Raw genomic sequence first — 21,903 nt, forward strand, 5'->3', positions numbered from 1 at the left:
AATTATCACCAATTTTCAACAAAGGCTTACGATGTGAATGAACTGTAAAAATGGATTTTGCGTCACAATATTTTTATAATTTTTCATAATCTTCAATCCGAGTATGTACTTAGCTAATAATATCTACAATAACTTTGCATGATTGACCTTCTTAAGCATGCCTTTTATGTTAGATTGCGATGACATGCTATTCAACTTACATATGTCGCAACTAAACCGTTTTGCCATTTTCATTAAATTATTGATAGGCATTTATCAGTCTTCTCGTTCGTGTCCATTCTAACGATTTTAGATTTTCACAAAGTTGGTAAAGTAAACTAGCTTCTATAAGGCACTGAATGCTGACATCTCCCGGTCTTACTCTGTATTAGCTTTTTCATCAGAATCGCTGTCATCTATGATGCCCTTACCTCTTGTTGATCGGCTCGCGGCTGCGGTAAATCGCTGAACACCGACGTGTCCTTCGGCGCCGGTGCCTCGCTACTGGAGTCCGGTAGGAAGTCAAACATGGCTTCCACCAGCTTGCTGTCATCCACCGGCTCGTCCTGCTTCCGAGCCGCTTCCTGCAGCAGAGTCCTCTTGGCTTCTAACTGCCGCTTCTCTTCAAGGGCCAACTCGGCTTCGCGCCGCTCTAGTTCATACATACGCTCCTGCAAGAAATGTTGCTAGTTAGATATGGTAATTTGTCGCGTTGAGAAACGCTCTGGTAGGGTTGGGCTGTAATTAGAGTTAATAGACATTGTGGAGAAACAGTTGCTAGCCAATTGATCAGTTACAAAACTACAATGTAAAAACTAATCAATCGTAAATCACAACATCTTATAATGACGCAAAATGAATTAAGTTTCACACAGATTTTACACTGATCACTAACATAATACAAATATTCGTTCACATGGTAGTGAACACCGTGGTGCCACGTTTTCATCATCACTGCACTCCTAGTAACACGTCCAGTAAGTATTAAGGGTCCTAGCGTATTACATCCTTGCAGCGGGTTACGAAGCGACGCGGCTGGACTGCGCGCGAGTTGCATAAGTTGCATGCTTGATTGACTGACAACAGCACAATACGTTACTTCATTTGAAATATTTATCAAACCGGTAATTATTCACGCCAAATGTGGTGCAAACAATATTACGCGTAAAAAATAAATGTATTTCTAATTTGCGGTTTGTGCACGTCTATAAATTTAAGTGAAACTATGTCGACGATTTATAACTCTACCGATTTCGTAGATTTCTCTAAATATTTTTTTCGTTACAAGTTTTATTTGAACTGGGTATAATTAATTGACTATTTCTAAAATACATAGTAATTTTTTTCTATGATTAAAGTTAAGAAAAATTGGTTTACCTACCTTATAGCACCCGAATTAGTAACCCTTTAGGGTATCTAAATAAAAAACTGAACTGAACAAAGCATTTTTCATGATACTGACAATACACAAGTCACTCTCGATGTTAGTGCTTTCAACACTAAAAACATTCTACGACATTTGAAGAAATTCATTAGGTGATAATGATCTTAGATAACAATAAACTCTCTGATTTAATTATCATTGATTTACTGATTGATTTTGGCAGTAACAAGGACTGATTGGCGATAAGTTATTATTTTTGAATATTGGAATTGGCCCAATCAAACCTGATTGCACGAAATAATAAATAAGTCAGCAGCAACTAGTAGCAACGTACTGAGACTCAATCAATCAATATTTAATTATTTAGACAGAGTTTTTATTTTAATTTCGTCTATTCTTTGATAAACTTAATAACTAATTTGATTACACGAATAACGTCACTGACTATACGAGTAAACAAAGAATCTCAGCAATAATCCAGGTGCACGTTTAGCCTGCATCACTAGCTTTCAGTAATTTGAGATATTACGTATAAAAATCTGTAAAATAAACTACATTTTTCGATATCCTCATTTGTTTGTACTATGATCTTTCTTTTCAATTTTTCTTGGCTTTTGGTAGAGTAAACAAAAAATCGTACATCGAAATCGAACTGACTGAACCATGAAACCGTAGTTTCTTCGTTGTTCGATTTATTTTTAAGCCTAGATAGTATAAATGCGAACTTTTCTGAAATGTTTTCGAAGTGACTTAACTTTTCTGTTAAAGAAAAGAAGGTTGTTTACAATAAAAACAAATAATATAGNTACCTAATATAGGAAAGTATAATTATGTAATACGGAAACGGGCGAGCTAATCATATCAAATTTTAAATAGTGGGTTTCTTTGTTCTTACTAAGTGCAGATAAGAAGTACTTAATGTAAGATTTACGCAGATAAACGTGTAAATAGCCTATAAAGGATATTAACGATTGTTAATTTTATCATCTATTGTTTTTAATCAAGTTTATATTATTTTGACTAACCACCACCTTCTGAAAAGAAATACCTTTCATTGTGTAATTTATTTTAACTTCAACAGTAAGTATGGATTGTAATATTATTACGATGAATACTTCATAGGTACAAAATGATAATACATTTTTCACGTTCGTAAATATGTTTTTTCATAGGTATTATTTATTAGTAAGTATGTACCGATTTGGTTGATAATGTAGACTACCCATACTTACAGATATATCGACGTGTGTGGTTCAATGATAATGTTTATTTTTGTTTCATGTTCAAAATTATATCACTTCAAAATCCATTTGATCAATTGATAACGTGTTATAACTAAGATCATTATAGTAGATCTATTACTAGATAATTTTATTACAATGTTTTTTAATTGCTAGACCACTTCCCTAAGATACCTTTGTCGTGCTGAATCACACACTTTATCTAAATTGTTCACGTGTTTTATGAGTAGGTAAATAATAAATATAATTTATTGGGAAATTCCTCTCTAGACGTAGTATGCCAACGTACAACAAGAATTGAATAAAACTTCCAAATTGTCCTCCCTATCTGGAATATATGACTTTGTTGGTATAATAAATAAAATAAGAAATTGCGAAATTGTTCTGACCAATTTTTATTTTATCTATGTACCTACATACGATATACTTATACCTATACATATTTTTACTGTTGAATATAAGAGGAAAAAAAAGATGTGCGTACAGTAAAAGTATTAATCTTTATGTTGTAGTTAGCTTAGTTTGGAACTAGAAGGCGCAGCGTAAAAATGTTCAAAGATATTTATTTAACTCACCCTATAGTTCTGCTCTGCGATCTCCTTGGCGCGCGTGTTGCCCTGGTGCTGCAGGCGCTGCTCCTCTTGTCGGCGCAGGCGCAGCGCCTCGGTGTGCGCCAGCGCGTCCTGCTTCATGCGCCGGTAGCGACGCATAGCAATCAACCGCCGCACGTGGCTTTGGATCTTCACGATCGCCCACATCTTGTGCCCGTACGAACGGCGGACGAGGTAACCGCGAGCTGCCGCCTAGATTCGCAAAACAAATATTTTTAACGCAATCTATCGATTTTGTAATGTATTTATTTAAAAAACGTTTACACATACCTGCAAGGAAACGATGTGCCCGCGCAAATGCCTGAAGCGATGAGCCAAAACTCGGGCTCGAATCAAAGCCTGCAACCGTGCGTATCCTACTTTCATTTTATTGTACCGGATTCGCTGCAATTTTCCTCGCCAGTGACGCTGAATTAAAATTGCAGCCGCCCTCATCTTCAAGAATCTTCTGCGGTAGACCCAACCTCTGATTGACCTTTGCAGGATCAATATTTTCCTAGTTAGTACGCGGTCTCTCTCTTGTTCGAGGAACAAATCGTGTGCGTCTTTCAAAAACACTTTTGTGTGTCCCAACTGATAATCTGATTTACCCAAAACGGTGGCGCAGATTTTGGCAGTAGCGGCTCTACAGTCAGTTTTATGTGCAGGAGGAACACCAGAAATCAAAAATCTGTATCTTTCAACGAACTCTTTAAAGCTATGCCGAATTGGATATCCTGCCCTTCTAATTCTTATTGTCTCCATCATTCCTGAGTACCTGAGCTGCCTGCAGCAAAGGCCTCGATCAAACATCATGGGTTTCTTGAATTCATTTGGTTTAATGCAACGTATGAAGAACGGCTGACATGTTCCTAACGTCCTCATAAGCAGGTCTAATGACTTCTTGAATTGTGTAGAAAGAGTTGGTGTTCGCTTCCGAGTTTCCGAGCCCATTGTAATGTCGCCTTGGAAAATTTGCTGTAGGAACTTGTTTGTCGATATGTGTATCAGTTGTAGTAAATCTGCACTAAACGTGTCACGGTTTTTCTCAAGGAATCCTCGAGTATCATAGAATACAATACCAGCAAAATGGTTCAATCCGAAACTTGTGTTGATATCAGATTTTGGTTTGAGGTAGTTTCTGTGAAGACCGTGTGTTTTGTGTAGTTTTGCCAACATAGTTTGATCGGTTCCCTTAGGGAACTTTGATTCCTCGTCTATTAAAGCCATAATGTTGAGTTGTTTTAATGCAATTAAATCTAAGGCATCTTGGTTGTCAACGAATTCTATATGTTGCCAATTGATTCCTTCATGATTATATTCCTCCTGTTCCAATTTGAAAATATGTCTAACAAAAAATTGTTGCAAGTTCTCATTTGCAAAGTTTATACAGAACTGTTCAAAGCTGTTGTGATCGAAGTTTTCAAATCCGAATATGTCTAAAACTCCGATTGCTGTTCGCATTGTTGACTTAGGTTTGTAAATAGCAGCATTTATTTTCCTGACTATGGTCACAAAGAGCCGTCCATAGATTCCTTTCACAAAGGCGTCTCGGATATCTACTGATTGCTCTCTGCTCAAAGTAGATACAACGGTCTCTCCATGAGCAAACAATGTTTTTCTCGTCAGAGCACCGATCAGTGATTGAGTGGGAACTCCTAGAAGGCTAGCAACGCGTCTAACGTTTGCTTGCTCTACAATTTCAGTAGCATCTAAGTTGTCAACAACTGTTGCTTCATACTTGATGTTTCCACAATGTAGTACAGCTGCCAGCAATTTCAATATTTCCCATATTTCTGCTTCAGTGAAGAGCAGCACTTTCATGGCTGATCGAATGTCTTGGAACTCTGCAGCATCGTCTCTACCTTCACACGTGAAACTTCCACCCTGTAACATTATTAAAGCTTTGCTTACAAATCACAATAAGAAAAATTTGTCCACTGGATAAGTTATGATCTAAATACTTGATAATACATTATATTCTAAATAAGCTGATATTTTTATTTCACAGAAAGTTCAGCTACGTCATTTTAAGCTGACATGATTTATTAGATTAGGAATATCCCAATCTGTATTCTGTAGTAAGACGATATAAAATTATTATGATCAGATGAATAAAAATAGTAACGACAGTTTAAATACCCCAGATAAGTATTTGTATTCCGATGGCTCCCCAAGCTCCAGTTTCTTTTTCTCCTCCTTGGAAAGTCCAGCAAGCACGCAGTAAAACACGTGGTAGTTCCTCTCGTCGCTGCCCTGGAACACTATCCTGGACTTTTCTAGAAGATATTGTTCTATTTTAGCCCCTTCGATGACTCCGCCACTGTTGAAGTGGATGTCGATGTACTTTCCGAATCGGGACGAGTTGTCGTTCCTTACAGTTTTTGCATTTCCAAAAGCTTCTAAAATTGGGTTTGCTTCTAAGATCTAAAATGAAAAACACATTATTAAAATAGGTGTTACTTGGTCAGTCAAGCAAGGCAAAATGTCATGTCATCGTTGATCATGCAGTGACTTTATTTATATTTAAGAACAGCACCCCAAAGGGCGATGGAGCGGGGCTATGCTCGGAGTTTCCCTGCGTGATCGAATCAGAAATGAGGAGATCCGCAGGAGAACCATCCAAAGTCGATATAGCTCGCAGAATTGCTAAAATCAAGTGGCAGTGGGCGGGGCACATAGTCGTAGAGATGATGGCCGTTGGGGCAGAAAAGTTCTTGAGTGGCGACCACGGGCTGTAAGACGTAGCTTGGGCAGGCCTGCTACTAGATGGACCGACGATCTGGTAAAGGTCGCGGGAAGAGCCTGGATGTGGGCAACGCAGGACCGTACATTGTGGAAAACCTTGGGGGAGGCCTTTGTCCAGCTGTGGACGTCATTTTGCTGAAACGAACGAAGAACATCACCTGTTGTTCTATCCAGGAGTGCTTCCCGCTAATGGCAGCAAGATACTGCAGGATCAGTTTGGTTGACTCTGTCTTCCCAGCGCCAGACTCCCCGCTGATGACTATGCATTGGTCCTGGCTGTAGCGGCGCATGTGCGCGTACGCATTGTCGCCGATCGCGAATATATGCGGGGGCAACTCGCCGATCTTCCGCTCTTTGTACAGCTTGATCTGGTCCGCTGTGTAGATTGGCAGGATTTGGTATGGGTTCACCGCCACTAATATAGAGCCCGTGTAGGTCTGAAAAGAATATGATTTATTTGATTAATTCATATTGTTCAGGATGTAGAAATACGAGTAGACTTGTAAAATTGTTTAGTGAATCTAATTCAGTATAAGTATTACACTTTAATATAGGGTTATTCATGCTAACTTCTCAGCCAAACGTAACTTAAACACCTACTGCAAGTAATCAGGATTTATTCAGATCCTTAAGGAAAATTATACCATAATTACGAGTACCTATGTTTTCTAGAAATGTCTGTAGTAGGTATGACTACTTGAATGTAGAGCTGTTGAGACGGTAGCCATTATTATATTTTATTCATCTCATCGTTTTCTACTCTATTAAGCTCTTAATATAAAGCGGGAGTTATTAATCCTCTCGTCATCTAATCGACTTTTACTCTACTAAACTCTGAACATGAAAAATTGCAGCAAGACACATTGTCTATTGCATAGAATTTACGCCTCGAATATCAGCGAATATAATGATTTGATAACTTACATAGATGAGATTCTCGTTATATCTGATGAGGAGGTTCCTCAGGATGCCGGCTTCGTGCAGGTCCCCGAGCGAGATCATGTCCTCGACGCCGTGGACGGAGGTGGCGTGCATGGCCTTGATGCGGCGCTCGGGAGGCAGCCATTGCTCCTGGGCGTCGTCGTCGCGCACTCGGATGCGCCGGCCCTCCGCCGCCAACACGCGGGCGCCGATCGCCACGTCGAACTCCCGCCCCGACACCGGCTCGATCCATATGTAATCGCCCTGGAAAATGTAATAAGGGGTTTCATAAGTTTGGATACTATTTTCGACCCTAAAATATAATAGAAAGACACGGGTCTTAACGCGACGTTTATTAATGAGTTACATTTATGTACTCACAGCTTGACGTTCTTACTATTTTAGTTGAAATGGAATGCGAAAGTTTAAAATCTTATGTTTTCGACCCTGACGTCGCATCATAAAGGTAGCAGGAAGGCGCTGGATGCAAGTCACTACCAACCAGTCATTATGGAGATCATTGGGTGAGGAGGCCTATTTTCAAAAGTGGACGTAGACTATGGCTAAAATGATGATGATAACGTCGTATTGTATTGTAAATTCAACAACCAAAATATGCGTTTTAAGAACATCTCTACCGCTCAATCATTATAAGTACAGGATTATTAAGGGCATAGATGTGTTCATGTCCATTTTAATTAGATTTTTCCGGCCTATTTCGTATAAATTTAGTTCGATTCGATTACGTTATACCTATTGTAATACTTGATGGAAATTATTTATTTGTAATTAAAAACTTTCGCATTGCATTATTAATTTAAGTAAGTATCGTGTATAATACTAACATACTTAAGTATATTACGTGCATTTTTTCCTGAATGTAATATAAGGTAATAATTATCGTAATATCGTTATTTCCTTTTTTAAGTTATCAACTTGATAATTTGTATGCAGATATGACGTAAACTGCAGGAACTTTGTACCTATATCTTCGAGCAAAATATTAGTGACGCAACAATACTACTTGGTGTTTATTTGCATGCCTTTAACAACTAAAGTCATTTTCAACATAAAATGTATAATTTACAAGCAGGTGATATAACTGCAGGAGCTTGGTATATTGACGACCATACTTGGTGACGTAACATTATGTGGTGTTAAAAGGTTCATGACGTCAGAAATTATCCTTGAAAACTTTTTTATTATCCAGTAAATAATTTCGTCTCTGAAGTTTCTTTTCTTCTGAAGATTAGTTTAATTCCCCAAGTATACAGTGAACCTTATTGACTTAGAACTTCGAGCATGATTTGATGTGTCATTCAACTCCAACTTACGACGGGGAAGTGTTGTGTTGCGCAAGGGCAAAGTCATGCTGCAGCCGCGAACAATGTCGCATTGATTGGTTATCGGTTTTGCATACGCGCTTCTATGGCTTCTCTCTAAATAGTTGCTACTTGTGCCTTTTTATTTGCTGCAGAAATGATTAATACAAAGAATTCAAAGAGTACCTGCCACTATTTAAAGGCATTACTTGAAAGAATTACTTGTGCATAGATTCTGAAAATAGGTTTTTAACAAACGCCTATACACTTCAAAGTATAACTGTAATTATGTCACTGCTTTTTTCATCTTATTTATATTCTAACAGCCAAATATAATTAGTTGGACAGAATCAAGCTCTATGAAAATTCCTAAAAAATAATGTAGCTAAAAGAGCTTCGAAAAAAGTCAAAAAGTAAACATTTAAGATAATAAACGATAACAGCGAATAAACCTAAAATTAGTGCCTAGTACTTCTTTGTAATGAATTGAAAATACTAAGAACTTTATCTGTGCATCTTTAGATCGATTGATAACTTTCCAATCGATCTCAGATTGAACACACTGCACCGTTAGTAGCGCATTTGAATGAAATCCGATAAGTGATTAATAATATGTACGATAATACGTAACTTTAGGTAGTTTATCGAGTTGATAAAATCATTTCCGACTGCAAACAGCTTGGGCTTGGTGATAAATTTTAATCATGTTGCCAATTTGAACCCTATCAGAAAATAAAAAACGCTCTAATGCTCGTAATAATATTTATGCTACTTTAATTTATCTGAAAGTTAGTTCACCATTGATTTAAAAATACGTGGTATGATTGGTGACGCATTAAAACTTTAGAAGTATTGCATTTTTTGTCTCGAATGGTGAAAAGTAGAATATTCTCCTCGAGGATAAGTCTACATAGGTGCTCTTCGCTACACTATCCGTATCTGCACATACAGCCGGCACCCATAACGCAACCCTTGCTTAACCTCCTTGATGCATAATCTACATTTAACAGCTGAGGTACAAAACATTAGTAAGTTAAGTGGCTAACTGTTATAGCAATCATAATCTTAATCTTTGTGAAAGTAGAAGTAATGATTTATAGATAGAGCCGTTTAAAACGGGGAGATGAGCTACGAATGTTGTTGCCTATCATTACAATAAAATGTAGTTTAAATAAGTAGTTTGATCCAAATGATAAGATTACTAACATTAAAAGAACTAGTAAAACGAGTATAAAATGAAAGCGATATCTGAAGATATCGCCGAAATATCTGAATCAAATGTCGATTGTTTGGAATTTTAACAAGAATATTCATGATTTGGTTTACTAAATCATATTTAAGACAAGTTAATTCACATAATATTCCCAGGGATGACATGGCAAAAATGAATATTGTCGAGGTACTTAATAAAAAAACGGACAGATCATTTTGATCGGCGTGCTTAAATTGGGGTAAAATTTATTAAAATTCATAAAGTTATGTATCAGAAACTAGTCTATAGATATTAAAAGCGCAACATTTATAATAAACCATACATTTAAAAGTAAGCATAACAAATACAAGTACCTCAAAATAAAGCACGCTATCCATTGTCACATAATCACAGACTAAACTCAGCTGTTACTGGAGTGTTAATCGATAGCTTTATCGGAGTACTGACCGTGCTCTCCTCTGAGGTCGACTGAGGAACACTTGCGATGAATAACAAAATCAACTTATGTATGCATGACGCTTCTTGATAAAAACAAGTGACAGTTTAAGATGTGTTACAAAAAAACTTTCGCCTGAATTATCCACCTTTGGAAACTTTACTCTTGCCTATCGATTATTAAATTCATCGGATTTAACAAAAGGCTTTAATTGGATTGTCTCTATTTACGTTAAAACAGAAATAAGATGATGCCTAAAAGCTAGTTTGCATTTAAATGGAGAAAACAAAAGAATAAACCAAAATACGTCAATATGATATCTTTCTTTTATGCCTGGCGGATTGTTACTGGCCAGTGTTAAAATAATAATTGCATTTTGCACGAAATGTCACAGCAACAAAAAAATCTTTAGTAGGTAACTTCAAGTTTCACAAAGATAAAAATCAAGTAATTTTAAGGATTCGATGGTCTACCTGCATGATGTTAAGTTTTGTAATAATTGAACTCCAGTTTAAAGAAAACGATTTGCTCTGATTTTCCTAATTCGTTGAAGTCTATTGCTAGAGCAACATTTGATTTCAAAATTATGTTTTTTTTACAAGACTATAAACTCGCAATTGATTTATATTTCTTATTTTACCCTTTTTTTATTTAGTTATAGTTTAGTTTAGTAGTTATTTGTTAACATTTTGTTGTATATATGTATAGAATTTGAAATTGTTAATATAAATATACGTAGTTTCTTATGTTGACAATTAGTAAAGTAAATAAAAAATTAAATTCCGCGTCTACCAATAGGTATTAATCGGCAACGAGATAAATATTCATAATTTATGATGTTTTGAAGACCGAAGATGTTTATCCATTTTTTTTTTTCAAATTTGTCAGCTTCAAATGCGTCACTTTGCTTTACTTATTGCAGCAATGTCCTCTAGAAACCCGATATGGCCAGCCTGCTCCTAGGTCTTCGCCCACGGCTATTGCGAAGCGCTGTGCGCCCGCGCCACTCTCGCTCTCGATTTGGGTGGACAACTTGCGGTCACCTATATTTATTGTTGCCTCTTTCGCAACGGTTCGGACATTTCCGTGTTGTTTTAGTTGGGTTCGCCTTTTGAAGCAAATTAGAGCGATTTTTAAAGCTAATTTCATTTGATGAGGACGATTCTTCTTTGATACTAGCTCTTTACGCAAACTTTAACGAATCTGTTGGTATGCTTTTCGAAGTTTATCGCATATTATTAGACAGGCTGTAATTAAGAACTACTTAAAAATCGAAAGTTACAAGCTGAAAGCAGCAGAACTAAAGCGTCGAACAAATTAAACGATTACCTACTCAAAAGTTAATTTAATTATTGTGTAAGAGATTCGTTTGGTTAGTTAATTAATTGGAATAAGATAAGTAAACAAAATCAGGTTACTTCTGTACAAGCTTTTTACTACTCTTTTATAGTAAGTAGTCTTATGTCTGGTAGAGTTAAGCATACCTACGTTGCTTGGAATTCGATTTCACCAATATTTATGTAAGAGAACGAGATTATTATGTCAATCCGTCCACCTACCATTACCATATAGGTATGAGTATGACAAAGCCGACTTTCCGAAAAGGCCCATATTTGCTTAATGAAAGAGTTCTCACGCGCTGCGCGTGCGCGGGGTGAACGACCCGCGGATGCTGAGCGGCGGCTGACGGAATGTACAGTCGACAGCACATCAGACTTTACATTTTTGTTGCAAAATAGCATTTATTACATGTGCATAAGATCCCCATTGTTTAGCTTAATGTGCTGTCGTCCGTACTTGCCAAACGCACTGATCGGAACCTGGGGAATGAGCCGCGCCCAATCCACTCGTATATGGGTTACCCAATTACAATATGCATCGGCCTAGATAGATGACACAGATTGTAGACCTTTTAGCTGTAGATAATTCATTATCAGTTGCTATGACATTAATTAAACCAATTTCACGGACGTAAATCGCGATATAGACTTTAGAAGTCTGAAAATAGATGTTGTGATATTGTTTAAAACAACGTTATCTCTCGTTCGCTTATGTTTGAGAAAATTAATGTTCGTACATGTTATGCTGGTTATGCAGTAACTTACAAAAATATAGGAAGGCATCATTCGCACTGAATTGCAATCATTTTAAAGTTGACATCGGAATTCCCTTGAAGATTATTCTATCAGACACGTCCACGCCATTCTTGCATTCACGAATTAATCTTTAGAATCGCAATTTTTAAGGATTCATTCTGTAAACGGAATATTTTTCAATTCTGTAATCTTATATAATAACTTTCGTGTCATTTGCACGACGCACTCAAGAATGAAATTACTTATCACTTGCATTAAGTTACCAGTTATTTAACTTCGTATGTAANATCTGTAACTGAAACATCTATGTATTCCATCTCGATAAGAAATCTACCCTCAAAAGAAGTAGCTTGATCAAGGCCCAATTTATCAGGACAATGCTCACGAGTCTTAAAAATCTGGTTTGTAATTATGAAGCAGGTTCTACAAGTCACTTCGAAATGCGTTCGCCGACAAAAAGATTGAATGCGTTGGCCTTTATCGCTGTAACAAAAGAGGTTAATATTCCGTGACTTTTTAATCGTCTACGCTCCGAATAAAGATTCGCAATAGATTCTGCAGAGGCTACATGCTTTAATAAGTTTACGTATGATAAAAGTTTTAGTATATTCAAATACAAATAGCTACTTTGTAGAGCACTTACTACTACGTGATCCGGTGCTTAAAAGCTGGAAATGAATTAAACCAAACGGAAACGTCAGGAAACCAAATAGATATTTAAACATAATTATTTTAAAAATCTACTTAGGCAATTTCTTTTTATTACGAAGTTATGATTTACAGAGATTCAATTTTACTATGTAGGCAGCACAACAAAACAACGATTGCACCACGAGTAATTTAATAGGAATGTTAAGCAATCAATTCGACCAACTCAGCAAAATCGCGTGTCTGTCCAGTGGAATTTACGAGACCTTTCCCATAGTAGTGACCCGCCCAAAGTGTTATTGCACTTGCAATGAAACCTACAAATATCCGACTCTACGGTTTACTGTCCATCCATTATTCATGATCGGATGATACAGTCATTGTTCCCAAAACATGTCTGTGCCAAAACATGACGTGTTTTCAAAAACAGAGTACCTAGGTAGGTAGGTATTTACCGAAAAATCTACAGCGTTGAATCGTATACTAGAACCTAGAACGTAGCGACTCTGTTTTTGTTCTAAGTTGAATACTCTTTTCACATAAGTGTGAATCTTTCCTACTAATATTGAAATAGGTATTATATGTAGGTGCAATGACCTAAGTAAGGCAATAAAATTCGGAGCTTGATCCTTGACGCTGTTCTATTGCTGTAGTGATCATAGCTAGCTATTTCCCAATGAGTTAGAGGGTGGTACATAACGATATAAATGGAGTCTCGCATGTCACGTGTTCTTCGAATAATTTGTAAACTTGTCCAACAGTTACGAGGTTGTGAGCAAATGTCTGCAATTTGCCGACTCCTTATGCAGCTGCATTAGCATGCAATCGGAGGTACTTAAGCCGTCGGTTTCCTAGAGGAATGCACATTTCCTCTGATTGCATGCCATATCAATGTTTCATATGACAGCCTTAGCTTCGGTTTCTAGTTTCTACATAATACTACTTACAGTAAATGTATACAGGGGTGTCATGAAGCTTTTGAAAAAGAAAATGTTTGGAATTTTCATTTGGTGCAAGTATGTATCGTTACGTTAGTCTGAATGTTAATTCAAATTTCTTGTTACTAGTAAACGTTTGCGTTACGTTTTTGTAGAGTTCTACTGCCCACCCCGGCTCATTGCGTAAAAATCGCATGAAAAATGTCTATATCTACCGATATTGTGTATTAGCTCAGTGGTTAGTTTGACCAATGGCTCTGCAAGCGAATGGTTTTAGCCACAAACTGAGGCAGCATTTCCATTTCAATGTTAGTTTTATGTAATCTAGGTACTAAGTGCATACTATGTTTTATACCACAAATTGTCGTGATTTCACCCATTTACTTTCGAGTGAAGATGTACAAATTACATTGAAGATTTCTAATCTAATATGACATGACACGTGGTGGTGTCTTCATTTATGAAGATAAGTGGGAATTAAGACTTCACACTTAGGGAAATGATTTCGAAGCTAAAAGAAAGTAGACGCGCAACGACATACGATCCTCAGCAAAGAGAAAAGTACTCGAGAGCTTAATGTTTTATGAATTGACCTCATATTATTTTACAAAGATGTTGTAAACCAATCACTAAAGTCAATAGTTTTGCATTGATGTGTATATCGTATGTAATGATTGACGCATTCACTTTAATCCCAAGCAAGGTACACAAGAGTTAAAAGATAAATCTAATTTAAAACAAGTTATAAACATTACTCACCCTAGTGACGATCACCATGATGACGGCGGCATGTGGTCACAGGCCCGATCTGTAATAGAAAATGATCGTTAACGCGATGCACTAAGCAAGAACTTGAATAATCAATTAACGATAAACGATGTTATAATACACCATTAGGTAAACGATGATAGGATTTATCCATTTACATAATATGTTTTCCCTCAAGTAATTTATTCATACACTCGGCATCAAATAAATCGCACCTCCCGCGACAAGCACTTATCAAACGTATGCATCCCCACTTCCCACCAACATTGGTACCATTTGAAAGCCTAGTTCTAAACTTCATTTCATTAAAGGAAAGGTTTTTACCCCAAAAATGTGTCTTTAGAAGGATCCAGAGTCACTTCTTCAAAAAATAGGTAGTTACGCTTGAGCCAACTTTTATGGCTATAAAACTGTTAAGTTGGGATTAATCGCTATCCATCTGTTAAAGAGGACACTTGTGATCATTATTTGGTTTTATAGCCTATTATTTGGTTTTATATATTAATTGATCCCAGAGGTGAGCCCAAAGTGAGGTCTTTTTTCAAATCACATTTACGGTATATGTTAATCGTTTATTAAGAAATTAAATGTGTTTTTCTTTAAGGATATTTATTGGGCTTTCAAATAACACCAATATTGTTGGGGCACCATGATTGTGTCAGAAGAAAATCTTTAAAGTTCGCGTCGCGAAAGGTGCGGTTTATTTGATGTTGAGTGTATAAGTTCTCTCTCTAATAACTGCTGTGTTATTATTATGTTATTGCTTCGCTTCTCAATATCCATCTTTTGACTTATAAACACTCGTATAGTAATCGTAACACATTTTAACACCTCTATACTTTACCTATTAATGAAATTTTCGTGGCCGATAAATTCGCGATCAATTCGCGTTGGTTTGGTATATTCTATAATCTATACTAATATTATTAAGCTGAATAGTTTGTTTTTTTGTTTGGTTAAACGCGCTAATCTCAGGATCTACTGCAACTGGTCTAATTTGAAAAATGTTGCAAAAACGGGAAATATTATTCAAACTACTTTCACGCGTACGAAGTCGCGGGCACATCTAGTGTAATGAATATTACTCGTACATTGTCTACAGAGAGACACACAGGTCTACACGCAAATACAGTAGACACAAACAATAATGTGATGCCTTTCACGAGCGATTAGAGATAGTCTTTATTGATTCCTTGTAGAGACTGACCAGCGACACACTTTCTTTTTTAAACTTAGGCAACCTAGACGAGACAGTGTGTAAACAGGCTTCGGACTCGCCTGTCACATGCCTGTTGTCTTATTTGCAGTCTAGACACACATGTATCTTGTGTCTTCTATTATTGGGGACATCAGTCTCTTATACTTTCGCTTTCCAAAGCAATAAAATCGGCTTTATCAAAGTAACTGATATGATACTACTCTGCTGTAAGGAACTATACTACAAGATGAATTCGGAAGGTTATTGGCACGCCTTTACTAGACTATCGGAGTGAAAATTGTCTTCCAATAAGTACCCCTTTTATCGAAGCTTTCATATCACATTTTATCACATTTTTTTTAAATAAGTAGGTACTTATACATCGATTTCAATCAACCTACCGGATGGCTTCCCATGATGGATATCTAGCGCACAGATCTATCGTATAGAGACTGTTTCTTTGCACATCCTGCTGTTTCCCTAGTATTATCACAGCATCTTCTCTTTGTGCTATATTTTGGTTGACCCAAATTTTTGAAGGAAACCGTCAACCGACGTGGATAAAAGCTCTGCTCTCTCTTAATAATTCGTTTTAATGATTTTGCTGCTCGATAATAAACGTCATTGATTTTCACGTATCGCATGTTATATCACTGCGTTAATTCTCATCGGCTAGCTCGATAACGGAGGATTAAGATCGACATGACTTAACGAGTGTCGCGTAATTCGTCGTAACGTTCCTAACATAATGGCACTGCCACCGTCCGCCGTCATGCAGTCGAGCGTGCAGCGTTGCATCACCGGCCACTTGACTCGCTAAACGGCGCGACACGACTTAAGCAAATTATGTGCACTGCTCTTGAACAAATTAACACTTTTGTTGTGGTTTATTTTCCGCCATTACACTGTAGCTTAGCTCAGACTTAGCACTTCTTCGTCAAATAGTTTCTTCGAATCTGGACATCCTGATACTGAATTACTGAAAAAAAAATAATTGGAAAACCCGTAAAGTTTGTTTGAACGATGCTGAAGTAGGTAATATGTAAACACCTCTATTCTCAAAAGCCATACAATTGTAAAACACTTGTCGTGACCCTGGACTGTCGAAGTGTTAAGGCTCTGAGTCATGTGCCTGCAATTATTGTGCTAATTGTTTGCTGATATAAACGTCATAATAAGTCGCAAAATCATTCGATTATATAAAAATTGACTCTACATCGCGAAGATCTAATATAATATACAATGCAATGATGCTGAAATATGTCGTAGATGCTAACTAGAGCACTTAGCAAAGCAGTCAAATAGAGATATTCACTAAGTAAACTGTGCAAACGAAAAAGGCAAAATGTAATAAATGGATCCTCTATTCGATTGTTAAAGATCCACTTAACTGTTTTAACAATGGTGATGTGATTTATGTACTTAGGATATCTTGCACAAAGATGCACATCCCTACAGTCACGCTGGATGCGTACACGCACTTCAACACTCCTTTGTTTTTGCTTAAATTGATGGCTTATTCGATGGTGTTCAAAACGTTGTAGTATTGCAAGTCGTAGTATTATTGAATTTTTGAATCTAAACTAAACAGTTTAGATTCCTGCGATATTTTTAAGCATATTTTCAGCCATTTTGTTTAAAAGCTTTCAAAAGTGCAAATATTAAAAGAACAAACGAAATATGATGATGCTTCTATAATTATAACAAAATATCTAATACAGATAAGTAGGTAGGTTACTAATTAAATTACTTAAATCTTGTTATTTAAGCTCATAACATAAGTTTACTTGATGTTATTTCATGACGATTATTTAGTACGTTTAAAAAATACATAAAATATCTTAGGAATTCTTGAAGTATTGTAAATATGACCGATTTCACAGCGCGCCAGCAACAAGAACAATGCGGGTTCATTGAGGCTAAGGTCGCTATGTTTTTGCTCGTGTACATAAATAACTATTGTATTGAAGCATAAATATGTAAATTACTAATCATTTATAGTTTATTTATCGTATTGACAGTGTTTTGTATTTAATAGATACTTTAGTGTGAGTTGCCATGACAAATTCTCAGTAATAATCTTACATAGCTTTTTCAATCTACAGTCAAGTTCAGAATAAAATAAGGAAAATGCAAAAATCAAGGTAAAGGCGGAAAAAATGGACTCTTACGTCATAATACTTTTGTAGTTCACACAAAGAAACCATCAAAACTTAACCCATTAGTCATGGTGGTAACCGTGATCGAAACTAGATCTGTGCGACTTATGGTACAGTCGGCAGCACATCAACATAAACACTAATTCTTAATGTAGTTGTAATAGAGGCGATTCCGCAACAAGAAAATGGTCTGATGTCAACAGTATTGTTACCTCTGCAGCTCTGTAATCTGTAACTTTTGTTTACTGTATTGTAGTCTACTGTAGGTAGAGACACTGGTCAAGTCTGACGTCATGGTACAAGATTATACTTGGAAGTATATGCATATGACCACACCTCACACATTAGTCTTTACATTTACTTATTCAAAACATTGTAACGTGAATATCTGTCCAACAAAAGAAAATCAGAGTAAACATGGAACAGAAAAATATTGCTTTCTCGTTGATAGAGTTTGACTTTGAGTACCTATTATCACTCATAAGAAGAATGGCAAAAAAATGTAACTTATGTATAAACAGTAGATTTATGATGCTGAGTGTACAATGCGTGCTCTCGCGCACATTAGCCGGCGTACGCGCACGTGTGTAAGTGAGCAGCGGAACTAATCGCGACGGAAGTCCTTTATCTGCGGGCCGTTCATCTCCTGGGCGGTGACGACAAGCTATACAGTTAGAGCCACACTTACTGCCAACGAAATAAGACCCATTTTAGCGAGGGCCACAAAAGTACGCTACTACGTAATTGTAATCAACTTGTAATGCCGTAAGTTGTGTGCCGTACTGCCAGTTATAATTGGATCGCTTAAACGGTCATTGTGCAGGGATTATCCAGATATTTAGATACATATAAGTACTTGTCGTAAAAGGTTGAGTTGCAACACTTTATTTTAACGTGACTTTATAGTCAGACTTTAAAGTTTAGAGTCTACTATGGTTATCCATAGTCGGTGTTTCTGACGTTTGCTAAAGTTAATGAAAGATGGTGTACCCAGCCTAAGGGTTTAGTTTCCACATTCTAGTGTTTCTCTACCCTAGCAAGGGGCAAGGTATCCCTTACTGTTACTACTGTTAAATATCTCTAACAGTAGACAGGACAGTAGAAAGATCTAGGACATTACTAAATACAAATAGATAAAATTAAGATAAAACATTTATAAAAATAATTTATAAAGTAGGTAAATGAACTGTCAACAGAAATAATAATATTAAAATGAAAGTTATGTGAATTCGGAAATTCGGAATGCAAACAACTCTATATTGTAGATTTAACGATTATTAAGTCCGAAAAGTTATCTTAAAGTGAAAGAGAAATGTATCAATGATAATTATAAGTGTTATAGAGCAAAGACATTAACATTTTTAACTTTCTAATATTGTATCGCATGAAATAAATATTGGATCTGCTTGCATCTACAATAAATTTAAATTCAAATATTATGTATGTTTGAGAAAGTGCATAAGTTTATTAGTTTCGATATAATTAAGTAATTATTCAATGGACTTTAAAAGTTTCATATTAACTGTCCTTTTCGTAATAAAAGTGGTCTTAGGTCTCAGTTTAAGAATTTGAGCAGTCCCAAATTAATTTCATCTTTAATTAAACAAACAATAAACTCGTTCTGCATATCAAGAATAATAAAATACCTTGGCAAATTAATTCGTGTCGATTGTATTCGTCTGCCTAATTAATTGTGCAGTAAATTATTAATTATTACACTTGTTAGGTTGGGATTCCAGCACGACTCGTCACGCATGTTTTCAAATTACGACGAATCTTAGCTAAAAATAAAAGTTAAGCCACTCTACAACTACTGTAATGCTGTGACGTCACGAATTAACATAATACATATATAATAAGAACACCACCACTCTTCCCGTGGATGTTGTAAAGACAACTACCTACATATTAAGCGAAAATCAGGTCAGCCACAATCTGGCTGACTGGAAGTGTAGGAGAAGATTTTACAATTTAAAGATGGAATTTACAATTAATTTATAATTTAGGGGAAAAGTAATAAAATTCTGTAAAAAAAATAAAACTCGGATGAAACATTAACATTCATTTAGAGGTAGAGCTACTAATCAATGATTATGGACATGAAAGTAAAATGCAATATAAAATTAAAATATCTTATAATTTCTCGGAGGTTTGTCTGAAACAATTTCAGATACAGCTGAAGCTAAATAAATAAATAAATCTTTGGACAATTTCACACAGCGCCAGCTAGCCCCAAAGTAAGCAACTTAATGCTTGTGTTATGGGTGCTAGCTTAACGGGTATACTACTTATATAATTTTTTATTTTTTTTTAAATACATACATATTATGTCACACCCAGACCCGTCACAGAAATTAAAATTTATCATTTCAATTTCTGCCCGGCCGGGAATCGAACCCGGGACCTCTCGGCATAGTAGTCCGTTCTGAACCACTACACCAAACGGCCGACTTAAATGAAGCTGAAATGATAAGATTTACTGTTCCTAACGCCGACTCATGTCGATACGCAATAGTCATTCATATTATATTTCATACCTAATTAATTTCTACAGACTGATGTACTTATTTATTAGGCTTGTCTATAAAATATTTTAATTTATTTGACGCTTTGCGACACGGCAACATGCTACAAATTAACGTTATTTATGTATCTTTTCAGTATGCATGCGAATACAATAAGTTGGCTGAAAATAGCACCTGTTACATGATGTCGTGTGGTTACGGCAGAGTAGAATACATTTGTCACCAACCCATACTCTTCCCGCGGGTGTCGTAAGGGGCGACTTATATAGGGACTACACATCAAACAGAGAACAAAAACATCATTTTTTAAACTGCGATCTCCAACCCGCCTGCCAAGCGTGGGGATTATAGCAAAACCCCCCACTATAGCGGAGGAGGCTCATAGTCCAGCAGTGGACTGTAAAGGGCTGTTGATGGTGATAATTATTACATAAGATGTCAACGTACCTACTACTACATTATTTTACCAAATGGGTGCTACTCAATTTAAGTAAATCTATCACTTTCCCAGAAAACTCCACTATAATTTAGCAACCTCTCAAGTATGCCACGTGCTGGCAACAAGGATGTGAGCCACTCATCAGGGCCGTATTCGTCGTACGCGCAGCCCGCTATCTAACGGTTGCGCACAGACAGATGCGCGCACTTGCATCTGGTGCATTGCGCAGGTTCGCGCACTTTGCGGGTTTTAAACCGCAACCACTTTGTAGATGTCGGAATCCGTGTCAGCCGAAAACCATTATAGTAAGCACATAAGCAGTCAGTGATTTTACTCTATTGATTTTTAATTTCAACTCTATGGATTTTATTGTGTCTTAAGTATTTAGCTTATTTTGAATCTAGATGTAGTCCCAACATCCTTTTCCGTGAGCCCTGGCACCAAATAAAAAGACTAATTTACCAACTCGGACCACAAACCTACCATTTGGAACTACTTGGGGAACTTTTTTATTTAAAAAGATTGATACCGACGCGACATCATGACAATAATTTCAAAGCCTCTTTTTGTAGAGCCTTAAACAATGGGCATCAAGCATTTGTAAGCACATTTGTATTTGACCTAAGTACATCGTATTCGATTTTGCGATTATCTATCAACAATACCAATGATGCTTTGGTAGATACTCATACATACAATTCACGCACTATTTGACCAGCAGAGGTCGTTGGCCGAAATTGCAAGGAACATTCAAAGTTGAAAGCATACGGCACATGAAAGCGTGGTCCGTACTGACCAGCACAGGGGACCTCTGGCATGAATAGGGTTGCCAGGGCTTAAGATTGAAAACAGGACAAACCACTTTATATCAGTTAGTTTAGTCAGATATCAGTCAAAATTGCCAAAGTGACTTTTGATCGAATCAGAAATGCAGTGCTTTTCTTTAAGTGATGGGGCACTTATACATGTAATTTTGGTTGTGTATTTTAAATCTTAATAGTGTACTCATTGTTGAAAAGCTAAAATAAATAAAAAAATAAAATAAAATGAGGAGATCCGTAAACGAACTAAAGTCGCTGACATAGCCCGACGGATTAGCAAGCTGAAGTGGCAATGAGCAGGGCACATAGTACGCAGAAGTGAAGGCCGATGGTGCAGCAAAGTTCTGGAGTGGAGGCGCTGGACGCAGGCCGCTACTAACCGGGCAACATGAAAAGCATTGGGGGATGCCTATGTTCAGTAGTGGACGTCCTATGGCAGAGATGATGACTAAATTTGGGTAGAGTGGCAAAGGCAGC

The 21,903-nt window shown here is 36.7% G+C and overlaps 1 protein-coding gene across 2 annotated transcripts in view; it reads right to left on the reverse strand.

Moving 5' to 3' along the window:
* ck (unconventional myosin-VIIa ck) overlaps positions 1–21,903 on the reverse strand; it is a 46,036-nt gene that overhangs the window by 8,260 nt on the left and 15,873 nt on the right. For both annotated transcript variants that reach the window (XM_028300106.1, XM_028300105.1), the window contains exons 2-8: positions 14,276–14,324; positions 6,867–7,127; positions 6,101–6,379; positions 5,337–5,621; positions 3,486–5,081; positions 3,180–3,407; positions 411–650 (exon numbers count right to left, since the gene is read on the reverse strand). In XM_028300106.1, coding sequence (XP_028155907.1) covers positions 411–650; positions 3,180–3,407; positions 3,486–5,081; positions 5,337–5,621; positions 6,101–6,379; positions 6,867–7,127; positions 14,276–14,293 — 2,907 coding nt within the window. In that variant the 5' untranslated portion in view covers positions 14,294–14,324. The remainder of the gene's footprint in view (positions 1–410; positions 651–3,179; positions 3,408–3,485; positions 5,082–5,336; positions 5,622–6,100; positions 6,380–6,866; positions 7,128–14,275; positions 14,325–21,903) is intronic.

The sequence above is a fragment of the Ostrinia furnacalis genome, unplaced genomic scaffold (genome assembly GCF_004193835.3).
Source record: "Ostrinia furnacalis isolate ACB-3 unplaced genomic scaffold, ASM419383v2 OfSCF0694, whole genome shotgun sequence".
Taxonomy (NCBI): Eukaryota; Metazoa; Arthropoda; class Insecta; order Lepidoptera; family Crambidae; genus Ostrinia; species Ostrinia furnacalis.